Source organism: Physeter macrocephalus, chromosome 12, assembly GCF_002837175.3.
Source record: "Physeter macrocephalus isolate SW-GA chromosome 12, ASM283717v5, whole genome shotgun sequence".
In the NCBI taxonomy this organism is placed as follows: domain Eukaryota; kingdom Metazoa; phylum Chordata; class Mammalia; order Artiodactyla; family Physeteridae; genus Physeter; species Physeter macrocephalus.
In genome coordinates, this window is record NC_041225.1 from 88,967,690 (window position 1) to 88,987,142 (window position 19,453).

Genomic DNA, 19,453 nt, shown 5'->3' on the forward strand with positions numbered 1-19,453 from the left:
ACAAATGGAACATTTACAAAGAGAGCACATATACTAGGTCTCAGGAAAGCCTTAGTAAATTTTAAAGAATCTGTATCATACTTCTACAGTAAAAAAACTAAAAACAAACCCCCCCCAAACTATACAGATTATCTGTGGGTTCTGCATCCATGAATTCCACCAACCATGAACCAAAAATATTTTTTAAAAATATTCCAGAAATTTCCAAAAAGAAAAACTTGAATCTGCCACACACCAACAACCATTTACATAACATTACATTGTATTTATAACTTTTTACATAGTATTTACATTGTTAGGTCTTATAAGTAATCTAGAGATGATTTAAAGCATACAGGAAGAGGTACCTTGGTTTATACACAAATACTATGCCATTTCATATAAGGGACTTAAGCATCGCAGATTTTGGTATGGAGTGGGCAGTCCTGGAACAAATTCCCCACAGATACCAAGGAATGACTATATATATAAATAAATATATAAATATATATTTATATATATATGTGTATAATAAATATATATACATATATTTGGAAAGTAAAAATAATTTCTAATGATGGGCTTAACAGGAAATCACAATGGAACTTATTACATATTTAGACTTGAATTACAACTTGAAACTTGTGGGATACAATATACTTTGAGAAAAAAGGGAGAAAGGAAAGAAAGAGGGAGGGAGAGAGGAAAGTAGAAGAAAAATAAATGTGATAAGCATTTAACTGAAAAACTTAGAAAAAAACGAGAGAGAAAAGAAAGTAGAAGAACATAAATATAAAAGATGAAAGCAACAAATAATGAAATAGAAAACAACTGAGCATAGAGATGGTTAATAAATCTAAAGGCAATTATTTGAAAAGATTGTTAAAATAGGCAAACCATGCAAGACTAATCAACAAGAAAAGAGAATATTCATACGTAAACAACATTTGGAATGAAAAAGGGATGTAACTAAAAATATAGTAGAGAATTTAAAAATTATAAGTGAATGCCATGAAAAACTTCACGCCAATACATTTTAACTTAGATAATAATAACAGCTACTGTTGCAATGTGCCAGGCATTATTTTAAATGCTCTGCTCTGCATGTATGACTTACTTGAATCTTCGCTATAAGTAACATTGTTGTTCCCATTTTACAGATGAGGAAACTGAGGCACAGAACGCATAATTGACTGCTCAAAGGGGGGAACAGCAATTCAAACCCAGACTGCCTGTTTCTGGAACTATAGCTCTTAGTCACAAGGCTAATAAACAGATAGTTGATTAGAAAAGTAATAGAAATGATCAAATAACTTTAAAGAATTAGAAACTCCGAATTAACCAATAACTGAAATGCTTACAGGTAAGGCATCACAACCAGTCATATATTGATAATTATTGAAGCTGCTTTGTAGGGACAATAGGATCATCATATTATTTTTTCTATTTTTATTAAGTTTGAAAAATTTCTGTAATGAAAAGAAAAATAAACACTAGAAGCATATAGTTTTTTTAAATGTTTTATCTGAATCTTCAAGTATATATAGTCTCTAACTTATACAAAATTGTTCTCAAAAGTAGAGAAAGAGGAGTTGGAGGTAGTCGTTACACCTGAACACCAGGATAGAGGATGGGGCCGAAAACAGGAGAGTTGGTTGAAAATCTTCATAAGGACTAAGTTAAACCCTCAGATCTCGCTCCTACGTTCAGTCTCCTAGAATGGCTCCCCTATCCCAGAAGATGGAAAAGTTAACTCAGATGGCCCTTGGTTATTTGAGAGCAAGAAGATGTCATTTCACTGGGGGAAAAAAGGATTTAATTAAAGATTAAATTCAAGATTAAATTAAATTAAATTAAATTAAATTAAATTAAATTAAAGATTAAATTCACTCAGCCCTCTCCTAGAACAGTAATGAAGCTTACACACTCCAGGCAGGAGACTGGAGGACTTAAAGATTCTGACATTTTGGAGATCTCTAACAAAATGGTTAGGGCTCCACCCAATTGCCCACCTTGAGTCTATCATTCAAGAAGTCCAGGCTGTCAAACAGCTGTTTAGCATCTCCACTCCAAATTATGATGGCCAGCAGAATCACCAGAATGACACAGACCAAAACAAACAGGAAAAGACAAAGTCCAAGAAAACAGGAGAACTGCGAGCAGCCAAAGAACCACTTAACAACCATATAATTAACATCTTCAAGTGGACTAGAAAAAAAACATTGTATCCATGACAAAAAGAAAAGCAGAATGCTATAAACCTGGAACTTTTAAAGAATAAGAAAGAACTCTTGGAAATTAAAGAGATGTTAGAAGAAAAATTTCAATACAAGAGTTGGAACATGAAGTTGAAAAAATACATCAGATAATAGAGCACAAATACAAAGAAAAATTTTAGGAAAAAGACAAGGAAATCAGGGGATCAATCCAGGGGTTCCAAAATCAAAGTAGTAGGAGTTTCTGAAAGAGAAATCAGGAAAAATGGTAGAGAGGAAATTATTAAGAAAATGACATAAGAACACTGCCCAGAACTGAAGGATTTGAATCTCCTGATTGAAAGGGGCTGCTGAGAGCTCAGAAAAATAATTTTTTAAAAAAATCCACTACAGGACTTCCCTGGTGGCTCAGTGGTTAAGAATCCTCCTGCCAATGCAGGGGACACAGGTTGGAGCCTTGGTCAGGGAAGATCCCACATGCCATGGAGCAACTAAGCCCGTGTGCCTCAACTACTGAGCCTGTGCTCTAGAGCCCATGAGCCACAACTACTGAGCCTGTGCTCTAGAGCCCGTGAGCCACAACTACTGAAGTCCATGCACCTAGAGCCTGTGCTCTGCAACAAAGAGAAGCCACCACAATAAGCCCATGCACTGTAATAGAGTAGCCCCCGCTCTCCGCAACTAGAGAAAGCCCATGCGCAGCAACGAAGAAGACCTAACACAGCCAAAAATACATACATACATACATACAAAAAATCCACTCCAACTCACATCACCATGAAGTTTTAGAATATTACATATAAAGAGAAGACCTTAAAAGCTTCCAGAATAAGAATATAATTCACCTACAGAGAATCCACCATGAAAACTGGCATTGATTTCTGAATAGCCACAGTGGAAGCTATAAGACAAGGGATTCATGCCTTTAAAACTGAGGAAAAATTATTTCCAACCTAGAATTTCAGTCCTAACTAAGTTATCAATCAAATGTGAGAGTAGAATAAGGGCATTTTCAGACATGAAATGTCTCAAAAATTTTCTCAGGAAGTGATTGAAGCAAGATGAAGGAACATCAAAGAAAGGAATATGGCATCTGGGAAATGGGATTCACCACAAAAGATTGGCACAGGTAGGTCCTAGGAGGGGAGCTGTGCAGCAGTCCAGGGAGCAACAGGTGCATCTTAGATCAGGCTCTGGACAGGATGTCTCCAAGGAGAACCTAGAACTGATCAATTATCTGGATGAATTTGACTATTTTGAGAGGGTACCGAGATTCTACCAAGAATAAAGAATTGTAGAAAGGAAAAGTAATCATGGTACACTATGCAAGTCAACTGTGAGCAAAATTTATACAGTCATAATAAATAAATATAAATGTTAATTTTACCAAAAATTGTGATATAAGCAAAGTTGGTTTTCCAATATGCAACAGTATGGCTTCTGTCTGTGGCTGGTATCCATTCTTATCAGTTGGGTATTCATTCTCATTGGTTAGTGTTGGTGCCATATTGGTTGTGAAATATTTTAAACGTCCCCACTGGATATAACTATTTGGGGATGATGGGGAAACAAGGTGGGGCTGTGTGCATGGAGGCACGTGTGGAGGACACTGCTAGCTACCTGCCTGATGTCTGTCCCCTCTTCTGTTCTTATTTTGTTCAGAGCAGCAATGTGGCCAACTGAAAAAAATCATTTCCCCCAGATGCCCTTCAGCAATCTCTCTCTAAAGAGATACAGGTGAAAGAACCTGGAAAAAGATTCCCTTCCTGGATAAATCCACTCCAAAAGAAACCCCCTTCATTTTTCCTTCTTCTCCTTCCCTCCCTGAATAGGGTTGCTAGATTTAGCAAACAAAAATACAGTTTCTCTAGGTTAAATATGAACTTCACATACACAATAAATAATTTTTAGTATAAGTATGCCCTATGCTTTATTTATTTATTTATTTATTTATTTTTGGCTGCGTTGGGTCTTTGCTGTTGCGCACAGGCTTTCTCTAGTTGCTGCAAGAGGGGGCTACTCTTCGTCGTGGTGAGCAGGCTTCTCATTGCGGTGGCTTCTCTTGTCGTGGAGCACGGGCTCTAGGCGCACGGGCTTCAGTAGTTGTGGTGCATGGGCTTTATTGCTCTGTGGCATGTGGGATCTTCCCCGACCAGGGCTCGAACCCGTGTCCCCTGCATTGGCAGGCAGATTCTTAACCACCGCACCACTAGGGAAGTCTCCCCATGCACTATTTGAGACACACTTATACTAAAAAACTATTCACTGTTCATCTGAAATTCAAATTTAACTGGGCAAACTGTATTTTACCTGGTAAACCGTATTATATCTGGCAAATTATATTTCATCCTTATATCTAGAGCCTGGAACATGATGCCTGGAAGTGCAGCAGCCATCTTGTCATCATGGGAGTGAAGGCCATATGCTAACTATGGATACAGGGGGAAAAAGGAGCCTGTGTCCTTAACATCTTCAGTGAACCACTCTACCAGCAATGGACAGCCCACACTTGGACTTCTTTTTATGGTGAAAAATTAAACCACTAAATTTACAGTTAACTTCTCTGTTACTCAAAACCACACCTGAATTAAAAGACTCTGGGTAAATAAGATTGGGTTCTGCTAGTAAGGAAAACAGGGAGAATGGGCACTGAGTGCTCATCTAGAAGTGTCTGCTACACTTTCCAACGTTCGTTCCTTCCTCTCCTTGCCTGTTTATAGAACCCCATTTTGCTCAGGTAGAGACACAGGGCCCTTGATTGCCATACATACCTTCCCCAACCCCAGACATAAACTGTGATCTGTCTAAACCATTCATTGTAATCTTATGGCCCTTGGCCAGTAAGTGATTTTAGGAGTAGTCATGTGACCCTACCCTACCGAGCCAATGAGATTTAATGGAAGTCTACTGGGTAGGGTTTTCAGGAGAATTTTTATCTTCCTAATAAAAAGTGACAGACACAGTTAGAATGCATGTTTTGCCCTTTACCTTCCCCTTTTTCCTGCACAGACTCTAGGCATGAGACTTCTAGACGAAGCAGTCATCTTGCAACAATGATGTGACAGGTATGAAAACCAAAGGCACAGGCTAAGGACAAAGCAGAAGGCTAGAATAAACTTGGGCTCCTGATAAAATCTCTGAGCTCTAGACTGTTTATCTCTGGTCTTCCTTTTGTATGAAAAGAAAAAATCTACCTAGTATTTTTAACCTACTAGCCAAGTTTTATGTTGCTTTTAGCTGAAGGTCTTCCTAACTGATACATAATGGAAAGCTATAGGGAGTTTAAATGAATGAACTAGATCTCTATGTATCACGTGTAGAAAGCTCAGTAACATAATGAATAAAAAAAAGCAAGTTGTAAAAAGATACAAACAAAATAACATTATTTAGATAAAACTTTAAGACACACAAAACACTGCCAATGTTATTTATTGTTACATTTATAAGTAATAGAAGCATAAAATCATGCAGGGGAATGAGACACACTAACTTCAGGTTACTTCTGGGGACAGGTAAGGTTTATGGTGATGTTTCAGCTGTATCTTTGATATTTTTGATAGATAGATATAGATATGAAGCAAATATGATAAAATGTTAACATCTGCTAATTCTGGACAATGACATATAACTATCATTCTACAGGTTTGAAATATTTTATTATTAAAATTTTAATTTTTTAAATAAATAAGATAAATAATAAATAAGATAATTCCCCAACACTATGACATAGTAGTCTCAAATAAAATGGGCCAACTGAGTACTCTACACAAAGAATGATTGGGAAGAAAAATCCTCACACTTTGATATGTCATTATGAAATTTTAGGATATTAAGTGTGAAGAAAAGAAAAATCCTAAAAACTTTTAAAGAAACAGGAACAGGTCACCTATAAATGAATAAAAATCAGACTATCAGAAGACTGCTCTTTAGGAACTTAGACAAGAGAAGATGCCAGATCAATGCCTTCAAAATTCTGTGAGAGAATAGTTTCCAGTCTAGCATTCTCTATTTAGCCAAACCACCAGTCAAGAGTGAGGGTAGAAGACAGCTTAGGATATGCAAAAAATAATTTCACTTCTCTCTCATATCTTCTTAGGAAGTTATGCATGTATAATATATATTACCTCCATGAACAAAGAAGGGGAAGACAATAGGATCCAGGAGAGAGGGGTTTAAACAGAAAAATAATGAAAGAAGGTCCCTGGGCAACAGCTGTGATATAGCCCTAGAGAGCAGTCAGTCCTCAAAATAGCTAAAAATGATGTTTCCGAAGGAACCACCAAGGAAAAGATGAAATTCAAGAGACTTTATACACTCCTTGAGAATTTGGAACTTAAGGAAGTGACAAAGACAGAAAGTGCAAAGAGGAACTTCCCTGGTGGCGCAGTGGTTAAGAATCCACCTGCCAATGCAGGGGACACAGATTGGATCCCTGGTCCAGGAAGATCCCACATGCCACAGAGCAACTAAGCCCGTGTGCCACAACTACTGAGCCTGCACTCTAGAGCCTGCGAGCCACACTACTGAGCCCACATGCCACAACTACTGAAGCCCACATGCCTAGAGCCTGTGCTCCACAACAAGAGAAGCCATCGCAATGAGAAGCCCACACACTGCACAAAGAGTAGCCCCCACTCGCCGCAACTATAGAAAGCCTGCGCACAGCAATGAAGACCCAAAGCAGCCAAAAAATAAATAAATAAGATTTTAAAATGAAAAAAAAAGTGCAAAGAAAAAGAAAGGCAATTAGAAACACCAGGGAAAATTAAAACTGTAAGAAATAAAATGTGATTATGGTATATATATAATCATAACAGCATAAACACTGATTTTTAACTAAAAACATCAATGATATATCTACATTGGGAGGATAAAGAAGAGGAGATAGGTGTTGTGTATGATAGTTAAATAGTCACCTGTAGGTGACTGATATCTAACTTTGATAACTAGCAGGAGATTTATTATCATTATTATTATTATTATTATTATTTAGAGGGGTGTAGGTAACCAACAAAAAAACCTAAAAGAATTCCAAGTGACAGATCAAGATGGCAGGCAGGAAGACACTGGGCTCACCTCCTCCCATGAACACATCAAAACTACAACTAAGGGCTTCCCTGGTGGCGCAGTGGTTGAGAGTCTGCCTGCCGATGCAGGGGACACGGGTTTGTGCCCCGGTCCGGGAGGATCCCATATGCCGCGGAGCGGCTGGGCCCGTGGGCCATGGTCGCTGGGCCTGTGCGTCCGGAGCCTGCGCTCCACAACGGGAGGGGCCGCAACGGTGAGAGGCCCTTGTACCGCCAAAAAAAAAAAAAAAAAAAAAAAAACTACAACTAAGAAATAGAGACAGGGCTTCCCTGGTGGCGCAGTAGTTGAGAATCCGCCTGCCAATGCAGGGGACGCGGGTTCGTGCCCCAGTCCAGGAGGATCCCACATGCCACGGAGCGGCTGGGCCCATGAGCCATGGCCGCTGAGCCTGCGCATCCAGAGCCTGTGCTCCGCAACGGGAGAGGCCACAGCAGTGAGAGGCCTGTGTACCACAAAAAAATAAAAAAGAAAGAAAAAAAGAAATAGAGACACAGATGTAGAGAACAAATATATGGACACCAATGGGGGAAAGTGGCAGGGGGGTGGTGGTGGTGTGATGAATTAGGAGATTGGGATTGACATATATACATTATTATGTATAAAATGGATAACTAATAAGAACGTGCTGTATAAAAAAATACATAAAATAAAATTCAAAAGAAAAGAAATATTTACTAACTTTATGAACCAACAAATGAACAAATGAACTGCCTTCAGAATCATTTTTCCTCAGTGGGGGGGCGGGGGAAAAACTACAACTATATGGGGACTTCCCTGATGGTCCAGTGGTTAGACTCCATGCTTCCACTGCAGGAAGCACAGGTTCGATCCCTGGTCGGGGAACTAAGATCCTGCATGCTGCACAGTGAGGCCAAAAACAAAACAAAAAACCCTGCAACTATATATAGAGTGAATCTCACTGAACTTGACCTGCGGACTAGCAAAACAGCTCTTCTACAACCAAGTTGTAAAGAAAGATCCATATGGAATCTGGTAGGAAGGGAGGAGAAGCAATCTGCTCAGAATCTGCACACCTGGAAGGAGTGAAGCTAACTCCAGGACAGAGACCATCATTGCTGAGGCACAAATCTCTGTGCACACTTGGGAGGGTGCAGGGCCATCCCAGTGGTGTGACACCAACCCCACCAGCGCCAACCCAGCCTATAACCAAGGTGTGCACACTGGGGAAAGAATGAAACCAGCACAGAAGTGCAGCCCCAAGCCCTCAGATCCCAGGCATGCCTTCAGTGAAGGCCACCACACATGGGAGAAACAACTCCCTCAGGGCTCCTGCTTGAGCATAGGATAAGCCATGGCTTCAACCAGACTCTGGCTCTAGCCCCTCCAACTCCATCCCTGCCTCCCACCAAGGCTGTGGTTGCCAGCACACCCTGGGAAGATACTGCCCATGCTTACTTCAGATCCAGCTCTCCCACCAAAGCCACTGGGCACACACAGGCTGCACAGGGAGCTCCTACACAAGGACATGCCTTCAAGACCAGGATAAGTAACGGTTCACCTAATTTCATAAAGACAGAGAAAGATAAACAATATGAGAAGACAGGAGATTATGTTTCAAATGAAAGAATAAGAGAAAAAAAAACAGGAAAAAACCCTAATGAAACAGAGCTAAGTAATTTACTGATAAAGAGTTCAAAACATGGGCTTCCCTGGTGACGCAGTGGTTGAGAGTCCGCCTGCCGATGCAGGGCACACGGGTTCGTGCCCAGGTCCGGGAGGGTCCCACGTGCCGCAGAGCGGCTGGGCCCGTGATCCATGGCCGATGAGCCTGCGCGTCTGGAGCCTGTGCTCTGCAACGGGAGAGGCCACAGCAGTGAGAGGCCCGCATACCAAAAAAAAAAAAAAAAAAAGAGTTCAAAACAATAAGAATAAAAATGCTAAATGAACTGGGGAAATAAATAGATGAACACAGTGAGCATTTTAACAAAGAAATAGAAAATATAAAAAAGAACCAGGGAGAGCTGAAGAATGCAATAACTGAAATGAAAAAACCACTAAAGGGAATTAATAGCAGATTAGTTGATACAGAAAAACACATAAAAGTGATCTGGAAGATAAAATAATGGAAATCATCCAATCAGAGGAGCAAAAAGGAAAACAAATTTTTAAAAATGAGAATAGTTTAAAGGACCTCTGGAACAGCATCAAGCATACTAATATTCATGTTATAGGGGTGCCAGAAGAAGAGAAAGAGAAAAAGGTAGAACATGTGTTTCATGAAATTATGGCTGAAAACTTCCTGAACCTCAGGAAGGAAACAGATATCCAGGTACAGAAATCACAGAGAGTCCCAAAGAAGATAAACCCAAAGAGACCCACACCAAGACATATTATAATTAAAATGGCAAAAATTTAAAGAGAGACTTCTAAAGGCCACAAGAAAAAAAGGAGTCACATACAAGAGAAACCTCAGAAGGCTATCAGCTGATTTTCAGCAGAAACTTTGCAGGCCAGAAGGGAGTGGCATGATATAGTTTAAGTTCTGAAAGGAAAAAGACCCTACAACCTAGGACACTCTACCCAGCAAGGTTATCATTCAGAATTGAAGGAAAGATAAAGAGCTTCTCAGACAAGCAAAAACTAAAAGAGTTCATCAATACTAAACTGACCTTAAAAGAAATGTTAAAGGGTCTTTTCTAAGTAGAAAAGAAAAGGCTACAACAAGAAATAAGAAATTACAGGAAGGGAAAAATCCCACTGGTAAAAGCAACTATACAGTAAACACTGAGGCAACTATACAGTAAAGGCTGAGGATCAATCATTTAAATAACCTACCGTGAAGGTTAAAAGACAAAAATTGTAAAAATCAAATATAACCATAATAAACAGTTAAGGCATAGACATGAAGATGTAAAATATGACACCCAAAACACAAAACATCGTGGGGGAGTAGACCTTTTAGAGTGTGTTTAAAGTGAAATGATTATCAGTTTAAAACAAGTAGATATAGTTATAGGTCAACATATATGAACCCCATGGTAACCACAAATCAAAAACCTATAATAGAAAAACACCTATAATAGATAAAAACTAGAGAGAAAGGAACACAAACATAATACTAAAGAAAATCGTTAAACCACAAGGGATAAGACTAAAAGAAGAAGAAAAGAATGGAGAAGAACTACAAAAACAACCAGAAAACAAGTAACAAAATGGCAATAAATACACACCTGTTAATAATTACTTTAAATGTCAATGGACTAAAAGCTTCAATCAAAAGATGTAGGGTAGTTGATTGGATTTAAAAAGAAAGACCCATCTATATGCTACCTACAAGAGACTCACGTCAAAGCAAAGACACACACAGACTGAAAGTGAGGGGATGGAAAAAGATATTCCATGCAAACTGTAATGAAAAGAGAGCTGGGGTAGAAATACTTATGTCAGACAAAGTAGACCCTAAAAAAAGTCTATGATAAAAGACAAAGAATAGCATTATATAATGATAAAGGGATCCATACAAGAAGAGGATATAACATTTGTAAATATATGCACCTAATATAAGAGCACTAAATATATAAAGCAAATATGAACAGACATAAAGGGAGAAATTGACAGTGATACAATAATAGTAGGGACTTTAACACATATTACATCAATGAACAGATCATCCAGACATAACACATATTACATCAATGAACAGATCATCCAGACAGAAAATCAATAAGGAAACAGTGGCCTTAAATGACACATTAGACCAGTTGGACTTAACAGATATCTACCGGACATTCCATCCCAAAAGAGCAGAATACACATTCTTTTCAAGTGCACATGAAATGTTCTCCTGGATAGATCACATACTAGATCACAAAACAAGTCTCAACAAATTTAAAAGGCTAGATTAAAGCACAGAAATCTCTTGCATTCCTATACACTAACAAAGAAAGATCAGAAAGAGAAACTAAGGAAACAAACCCATTTACCACTGCAACAAAAAGAATAAAATACCTAGGAATAAACTTACCTAAGAAGGCAAAAACCTGTACTCAGAAAACTAAAACACTGATGAAACAAATCAAAGATGACACAAACAGATGGAGAGATATACCATGTTCTTGGACTGGAAGAATCAATATTGTGAAAATGACTATGCTACCCAAAGCAATCTACAGATTCAGTGCAATCCCTATCAAATTACCAATGGCATTTTTCACAGAATTAGAACAAAAATTTTTACAGTTTGTATGGAAACACAGAAGACCCTGAATAGCCAAAGCAATCTTGAGAAAGAAAAACGGAGCTGGAGGAATCAGGCTCCCTGACTTCAGACTATATTACAAAGCTACAGTCATCAAGACAGTATGGTACTGGCACAAAAACAGAAATATAGATCAATGGTATAGGATAGAAAGCCCAGAGATAAACCCACACACCTATGGTCACCTAATCTACGATAAAGGAGGCAAGAATATACAATGCAGAAAAGACAGTCTCTTCATTAAGTGGTGCTGGGAAAACTAGACAGCTACACGTGAAAGAATGAAATTAGAACACTCCTTAACACCATATACAAAAATAAACTCAAAATGGATTAAAGACCTAAATGTTAAGACCAGAAGCTATAAAATTCTTAGAGGAAAACATAGGAGAAACATCTGATATAAATTACAGCAAGATCTTTTTTGACCCACCTCCTAGAGTAATGAAAATAAAAACAAAAATAAACAAATGGGACCTAATTAAACTTAAAAGCTTTTGCACAGCAAAGGAATCCATAAACAAGATGAAAAGACAATGCTCAGAATGGGAGAAAATATTTTCAAGTGAAGCAACTGACAAAGGATTAATCTCCAAAATATACAAACATCTCATGCAGCTCAACATCAAAAAAACAAACAGTCCAATCAAAAAATGGGTGGAAGACCTAAACAGACATTTCTCCTCCAAAGAAGACATACAGATGGCAAACAAACACATGAAAAGATGCTCAGCATCACTAATTATTAGAGAAATGCAAATCAAAACTACAATGAGGTAGTTGCTTATCCAAGTTGGTCTTTTATGGCAACGTCAATAATAAGATTTATTCCTGTTAGAAATAAGTACTTTCTCATGGAAGCAACCTAAATGTCCATCGACGGATGAATGGATAAAGAAGATGTGGTACATATATACCACGGAATATTACTCATCCATAAAAAGGAACGAAACTGGGTCATTTGTAGAGATGTGGATGGGCCTAGAGTCTGTCATACAGAGTGAAGTAAGTCAGAAAGAGAAAAACAAATATCGTATATTAACACATATATGTGGAATCTAGAAAAATGGTACGGATGAACCTATTTGCAGGGCAGGAATAGAGATGCAGACCTAGAGAACAGACGTATGGACACAGCAGGGAAGGGGGAGTGGGATGAATTGGGAGATTTAAATTGACAGATATACACTACCATGTGTAAAATAGATAGCTAGTAAGAACCTGCTGTATAGCACAGGGGGCTCAGCTTGGTACCCTGTGATAACCTAGATGGGTGGGATGGGGGTGGGTGGGAGGGAGGTCCAATATGGAGGGGATATATGTACACATATAGCTGATTCACTTCATTGTACAGCAGAAACTAACACAACATTGTAAAGCAATTATATTCCAATTAAAAAAAATAAAAGGATAGAAATTATATGAAGAATCTTTTCTGACCACAACAGTATGAAACTAGAAATCAATTACAGGAAGAAAAATGGGAAAAACACAAACACGTGGAGACTAAACAGCATGCTATTAAAAACCCAATGGATCAACAGAGAAATCAAAGAGGAAATAGAAAATACCTTGTAATAAATGAAAATAAAAAACACAACTTTCTGAAATCTATGGGATGCGGGAAAAGCAGTTCTAAGAGGGAAGCTTATAGTGATACAGGCATACCTCAAGAAACAAGAAAGATCTCAAACAACCTAATTTACCATCAAAAGAGATTAGAAAAAGAAGAACAGAGCCCCAAGTCAGAAGAAGGAAGAAAATAATAAAGATCAGAAAGAAAATAAATAAAATAGAGACCCACCCCCAAAAGAAGAAAGAAAGAAAGAAAGAAAGAAAGAAAGAAAGAAAGGAAGGAAGGAAGGAAGAAAAGAAGGAAAGAAAGAAAGAAAAAGAAAGAAAGAAAGAAAGAAAGAAAGAATCAATGAAACCAAGAGCTGGTTTAGTGAAAAGATAAACAAAATTGATGAACCTTTTAGCCAGCCTCATTAAGAAAAAAGAGAGAGAAACCAAATAAGAAATGAAAGACAAGAAATTACAACCAATATCACAGAAATACAATCATAAGAGAATACTAGGAACAGTTAAATGCCAACAAACTGGACACCCTAGAAGAAATGAATAAAATCCTAGAAACATACAATCTTCCAAGACTGAATCAGGAAGAAATAGGTCATCTGAATAGACTGGTTACTAGGGTTGAAATGGACTCAGTGGGTATTCCCTGGCAGTCCAGTGGTTAGGGCTCTGTGCTTATGTTGCAGGGGGCATGGATTCGATCCCTGGTCAGGGAACTAAAATCACACATGCTGCGTGGCATGGCCAAAGAAAAGAAGTGGAATCAGTAATGAAAAAACTCCCAAGAAACAAAAGTCCAGAACTGGATGGCTTCACAGGGGAATTCTACCAAACATATAAAGAAGACTTAATATGTATCCTTCTCAAACTATTACAAAAAATTGAAGAGGAAGGAACACTCCTAAATTCATTCTGAGGCCAAAATTACCCTGATACCAAAATCAGACAAAAATACTACAAAAAAGCCAATATTCCTAATGAATATAGGTTCAAAAATCCTCAACATAATATTAGCAAATTGAATTCAACAATATATAAAAATGATCGTGCACCATGAGCAAGTGGGATTTATTGCATGGATATAAGAATGGCTCAACATCCACAAATCAATCAATGTGATACACCACATTAACAAAAGGAATGATAAAAATCACATGATCATCTCCATAGATGCAGAAAAAACATTTGATAAAATTCAACACCCATTCATGACAAAACTCTCAACAAAGGGAATAGATCACAATATAATAAAAACCATTTACGACAAACCCACAGCTAATATCATACTCAATGATGAAAAACCAAAAGCTTTTCCTCTAAAATGAGGAACAAGACAAGGATGCCCACTCTCACCATTTCTATTTAACACAGTATTAGAAATCCTAGCCACAGCAATCAGGCAAGAAAAAGAAATAAAAGGCATCCAAATTGGAAGGGAAGAAGTAAAACTGTCACTATTTGCAGATGACATGATACTATGTATAGAAAGACCTAAAGTCTCCACCAAAAAAAACTATTAGAACTAATAAATAAATTCAGTAAAGTTGAAGGATACAAGATTAGTATACAGATCTGTTGTTTTTCTATACACTAATAATATCAGAAAGAGAAAGAAAGAAAATCCCATTTACAATTGCATCAAAAAGAATAAAATACCTAGGAATAAACTTAACCAAGGAGGTGAAAGACTTGTACTCTGAAAACTATAAGACATTGATGAAGGAAATTGAATATGATACAAATAAATGGAAAGATATTCCTGTTCATGGATTGGAAAAATTAATATTGTTAAAATGTCCATACTACCCAAAGCAACCTACAGATTTAATGCAATCCCTATCATAATACTCATGACATTTTTCACAGAACTAGAACAACTAATCCTAAAACTTGTATGGAACCACAAAGGACCCCTACTGAACAGGAGAAGATATTTGCAAGTGATATGTCTGATAAGGAGTTAATATCCAAAATATATAAGAGCTCATACAAGTCAATATCAAAAACACAAACCACCCAATTACAAAATGAGCAGAGGATCTGAGTAGATATTTTTCCAAAGAAAATATACAGATGGCCAATAAGTATGTGAAGATGTGCTTAATATCACTAAGCATCAGGGAAATGCAAATCAAAACCACAATGAGATATGAACTCACACCTGTCAGAATGGCTATTGTCAAAAAGACAACAAGTAATAAATGTTGGCAAGGATGTTGAGAAAAGGGAACTCTAGTGCACTGTTGGTGGGAATGTAAATTGGTGCAGCCACTATTGGTGCAGTCTGAAGTTTCCTAAAACAATTAAAAATAAAACTACCATATGATTCAGAAATTCCACTCCTGGGTGTATATCTGCAGAAAACAAAAACACTAATCCAAAATGATACATGCACCCCAGTGTTCATAGCAACATTATTTATGATAGCCAAGATATGGAAGCAACCCATGTGTCCTTCAACAGGCAAATGGATAAAGAAGATGCAATACACACACACACACACACACACACACACACACACACACACAATGGAATATTATTCAGCCATAAAAAAGAATGAAAATTTGCCATTTGCAGTAACATGGAATGACCTGGAGGGTATTATATTTACTGAAGTAAGTCAGACAGAGAAAGACAAATACTGTATGCTCTCACTTATATGTGGAATCTAAGAAATAAAACAAACCAGTGAATATAAAGCAGAAATAGACTCATAGATACAGAGAACAAACTAGTGGTTACCAGTGGAGAGAAGGGTGGGGGAGGGGCAAGATCAAGGAAGTGAATTAAGAGGTAAAAATAACTAGGTATAAAATAAATAAGATACAAGGATGTAATGTACAGCATAGGGAATATACACAATATTTTATAATAACTTTAAATGGAGTGGGCTTCCCTGATGGCACAGTGGTTAAGAATCTGCCTGCCAATGCAGGGGACACGGGTTTGAGCCCTGGGCCAGGAAGATCTCACATGCCGTGGAGCAACAAAGCCCTTGCGCCACAACTACTGAGCCTGTGCTCTAGAGCCTGTGAGCCACAACTACTGAAGCCCGCACGCCTAGAGCCCGTGCTCCACAACAAGAGAAGCCACCACAATGAGAAGCCTGTGCACCACAATGAAGAGTAGCCCCCACTCGCCACAACTAGAGAAAGCCCACGAGCAGCAACAAAGACCCAACACAGCCTAAATAAATAAATCTATTTTTTTAAAAAATCTTTACGGGCTTCCCTGGTGGCGCAGTGGTTGAGAGTCCTCCTGCCGATGCAGGGGATGCGGGTTCGTGCCCCGGTCCAGGAAGATCCCGCATGCCGCGGAGCGGCTGGGCCCGTGAGCCATGGCCGCTGAGCCTGCGCGTCCGGAGCCTATGCTCCGCAACGGGAGAGACCCGTGTACCACAAAAAAAAAAAAAAAAAAAAAATCTTTAAATGGAGTATAATCTTTAGAACTATTGAATCACTATGTGGTACACCTGAAATTAATATAACATTATAAATCAACTCTACTTCAATTTTTAAAAATTTATTTATCTTTGGCTGTGTTGGGTCTTTGTTGCTGCACGCGGGCTTTCTCTAGTTGCGGCGAGCAGGGGCTACTCTTCATTGCGGTGCTCGGGCTTCTCATTGCGGTGGCTTCTCTTGTTGTGGAGCATGGGCTCTAGGCACGCAGGCTTTAGAAATTGTGGCATGCGGGCTCAGTAGTTGTGGCTCGCCGGCTCTAGAGCGCAGGCTCAGTGGTTGTGCCACACAGGCTTAGTTGCTCCGCGGCATGTGGGATCTTCCCAAACCAGGGCTCGAACCCATGTCCTGTGCCTGCCAATGCACCACCAAGGAAATCCTCTACCTCAATTTTAAAAAATAATTCCAGATGCTGGTGGCGGCAGCGCAGAGTGCCAGGCTCTTTTGTTTGGCTGAGGGAAGGGCGGTTGGCCGGCACCTGCGGAACGCCGCTTCAGTGAGGGGCTCGACCGCGGTCAACCGGCTTGTTGCTTTTCTGGTCCCCACTCGCCTGGCCGGCTGGACAAGATGCACAAGTAGCGCGGCACTGATTCGTCTCGGGTTCACGGGCACTGCTCTGAGCAGCGTCACCCTTTATACCAGAAAGCTGACGGGCACCATGGGGAAAAGACAAAACAAGAAGAAAGTGGAGGAGGTGCTAGAAGAAGAGGAAGAAGAACATGTGGTGGAAAAAGTTCTCCACCGTCAAGTAGTTAAGGGCAAAGCGGAGTACCTCCTAAAGTGGAAGGGGTTCTCACATGAGGACAACACATGGGAGCCAGAAGAAAACCTGGATTGCCCCGACCTCATTGCCGAGTTCCTGCAGTCACAGAAAACAGCACATGAGACAGATAAATCAGAGGGAGGCAAGCGTAAAGCTGATTCTGATTCGGAAGATAAGGGGGAGGAGAGCAAACCAAGAAGAAGAAAGAAGAGTCAGAAAAGCCACAAGGCTTTGCTCAGGGTTTGGAGCCCGAGTGGATTATTGGAGCTACAGACTCCAGTGGAGAACTCATGTTCCTGTTGAAGTGGAAAAACTCTGATGAGGCTGACCTGGTCCCTGCCAGGGAAGCCAATGTCAACGTGCCCACAGGTTGTCATATCCTCCTATGAGGAAAGGCTGATGTGGCATTCCTACCCCTCAGAGGATGATGACAAAAAAGATGACAAGAATCAACTCTCCTGAGTACCGGCCCCTGTCACATCTGACTGTGGGTTTCAAGTGGGGAAAGAAAGAGTTCTACTTGTCTTGACACCATAGAGGTGGCTTGAGAAGATGTCCTTTGAAGAGCCAGTACAGTTTCCGTGCCCTACAGCAGTCCAGTGCTTTAAAGCCGTTCCATGCTGTATAGTTTGCACATCCATTCCAGTGGAGGGGAAGGAGGGTCAGTGTTTCAAGGCAACCCATTCTGAACTTTGCTGAGAAAAGCAAAGGGCTTTCTATGAAGGACAACACTTGCAGAATGGGATGTGGGAGAGCAAAAGATACTATAGATCTTCAAAGAGCATCTCCACAACCCACAGCCTTCTTCCCAATAGTGTTAACTCTGCATTTTTACAGCATAGCATGTATGTAGTTTTCGGCTATTACTGGTATATTATTTGGGGTGGGAAAGAAGGGAGATGGGTTAGGATCATTTTTGTTAAAATTTGGGGCCTGATGGGGGAAGTGGTGAAACAAAGGAAAGAACAACTAATGGTGATTTGGTTCTGTGTCCAGAATATTTCATCCTTTCAAAAAATGTCATTGGCAACCTAAATGAGGACTGGAGAGACTGTTTAAAAGCTGTGAATGCCTGAAACTTAGAAGCCAAGGTGTTCCCTGACTGAGCTTAATGCTGTTCCCAACAAAGGACTAAGCCAGTTAAGAAGTTACCAAACCTGTTGTCTGTGGGATGGAAACTGGTTGAGGAGGAAAAGTCTTATTGGAGTGTATACGCAGGCAGGTCATTCTGTCTTAGAGGTGATAATTCTTGAAATTGACAAGAAGACCCTTTCTTTTCCAATTATGAAGTTATAAATGTCAGCTTCTCCACCCAAGCCACTGGCTGTAGTATTTGGGGAAGGCCAGAGGGTGGTGTAGGAGGTGGGAGAGTAGGGAAAGGCAAGGGCTGGTGCTCTTAGGGTGGAAGACTCTTGGAGCCTCTATTTTTTGAACTTTGAAACCATTGGTGGCAGGGTTCAGTCCCTGACAGCACAAGTTCACTGAATCACTTCAAGAGCTGAATGATTTCAGAAGCCCTGGTCTCAGAAGATTAAATTTTCATACTGGGGCAGTGGCTCACTTTAAAACAAAACAAGTTTTTTTAATCCTAAGAATTAACTAAAACCCAAAACTCTGTCTTGAATCATGAGATCCATCAGTTCTGACATCGTCTAGACCTGCATCTAGAACTCCATTGTAAAACATTTTTAGGCATGTGTTAGTTTTCTGTGAAAATTTTATTTAAATGTTAAGCTTCATACCAACACTGTCAGTTTTTGTCTTAATAAAACTATAGATTTATAATCCAAAAAAAAAATTCCAAGTGACTGTCTTTGGGAATTTGAACTGTGGGGTGTGCAGAAAGCTGAGATGGAGTTCTGTTGCTTTTTATTATAAGCTCTTACATGTGTTACTTGATTTTTAAATTGTGACTATATACTATTTTTACTTTAAACATTTAAAAACGAATAATTTAATATGTGCTCTCACTTTATGTGATAATTGTATTCCCTGAAAATCCATGGTTAAATCTGTTTGTTCAAACTGAATCATGATATTCAGGAGACCTACAAAAAAAGAACCTTTAAGACGGTGGTTCTCAAACTTAAGTGGGCATCAGGGTCATCTGTGGGGCTGATTAAAACCTGGATTGCTCAGCCCTACCCCAGAG

General features: G+C 39.2%; 1 protein-coding gene and 1 pseudogene across 1 annotated transcript in view; one reads left to right on the top strand and one right to left on the bottom strand.

Annotated features, from left to right (window-relative positions):
* SLC4A5 (solute carrier family 4 member 5) overlaps window positions 1-7,405 on the bottom strand; it is a 107,197-nt gene extending 99,792 nt beyond the window's left edge. Inside the window, exon 1 of the mRNA XM_055089270.1 lies at window positions 7,272-7,405. Within this exon, the coding sequence (XP_054945245.1) occupies window positions 7,272-7,389 (118 nt within the window). The 5' untranslated portion in view covers window positions 7,390-7,405. The remainder of the gene's footprint in view (window positions 1-7,271) is intronic.
* Window positions 7,406-17,101: 9,696 nt separating this feature from the next.
* LOC102980257 (chromobox protein homolog 1-like) lies at window positions 17,102-17,763 on the top strand (annotated as a pseudogene).
* Window positions 17,764-19,453: the final 1,690 nt, after the last annotated feature.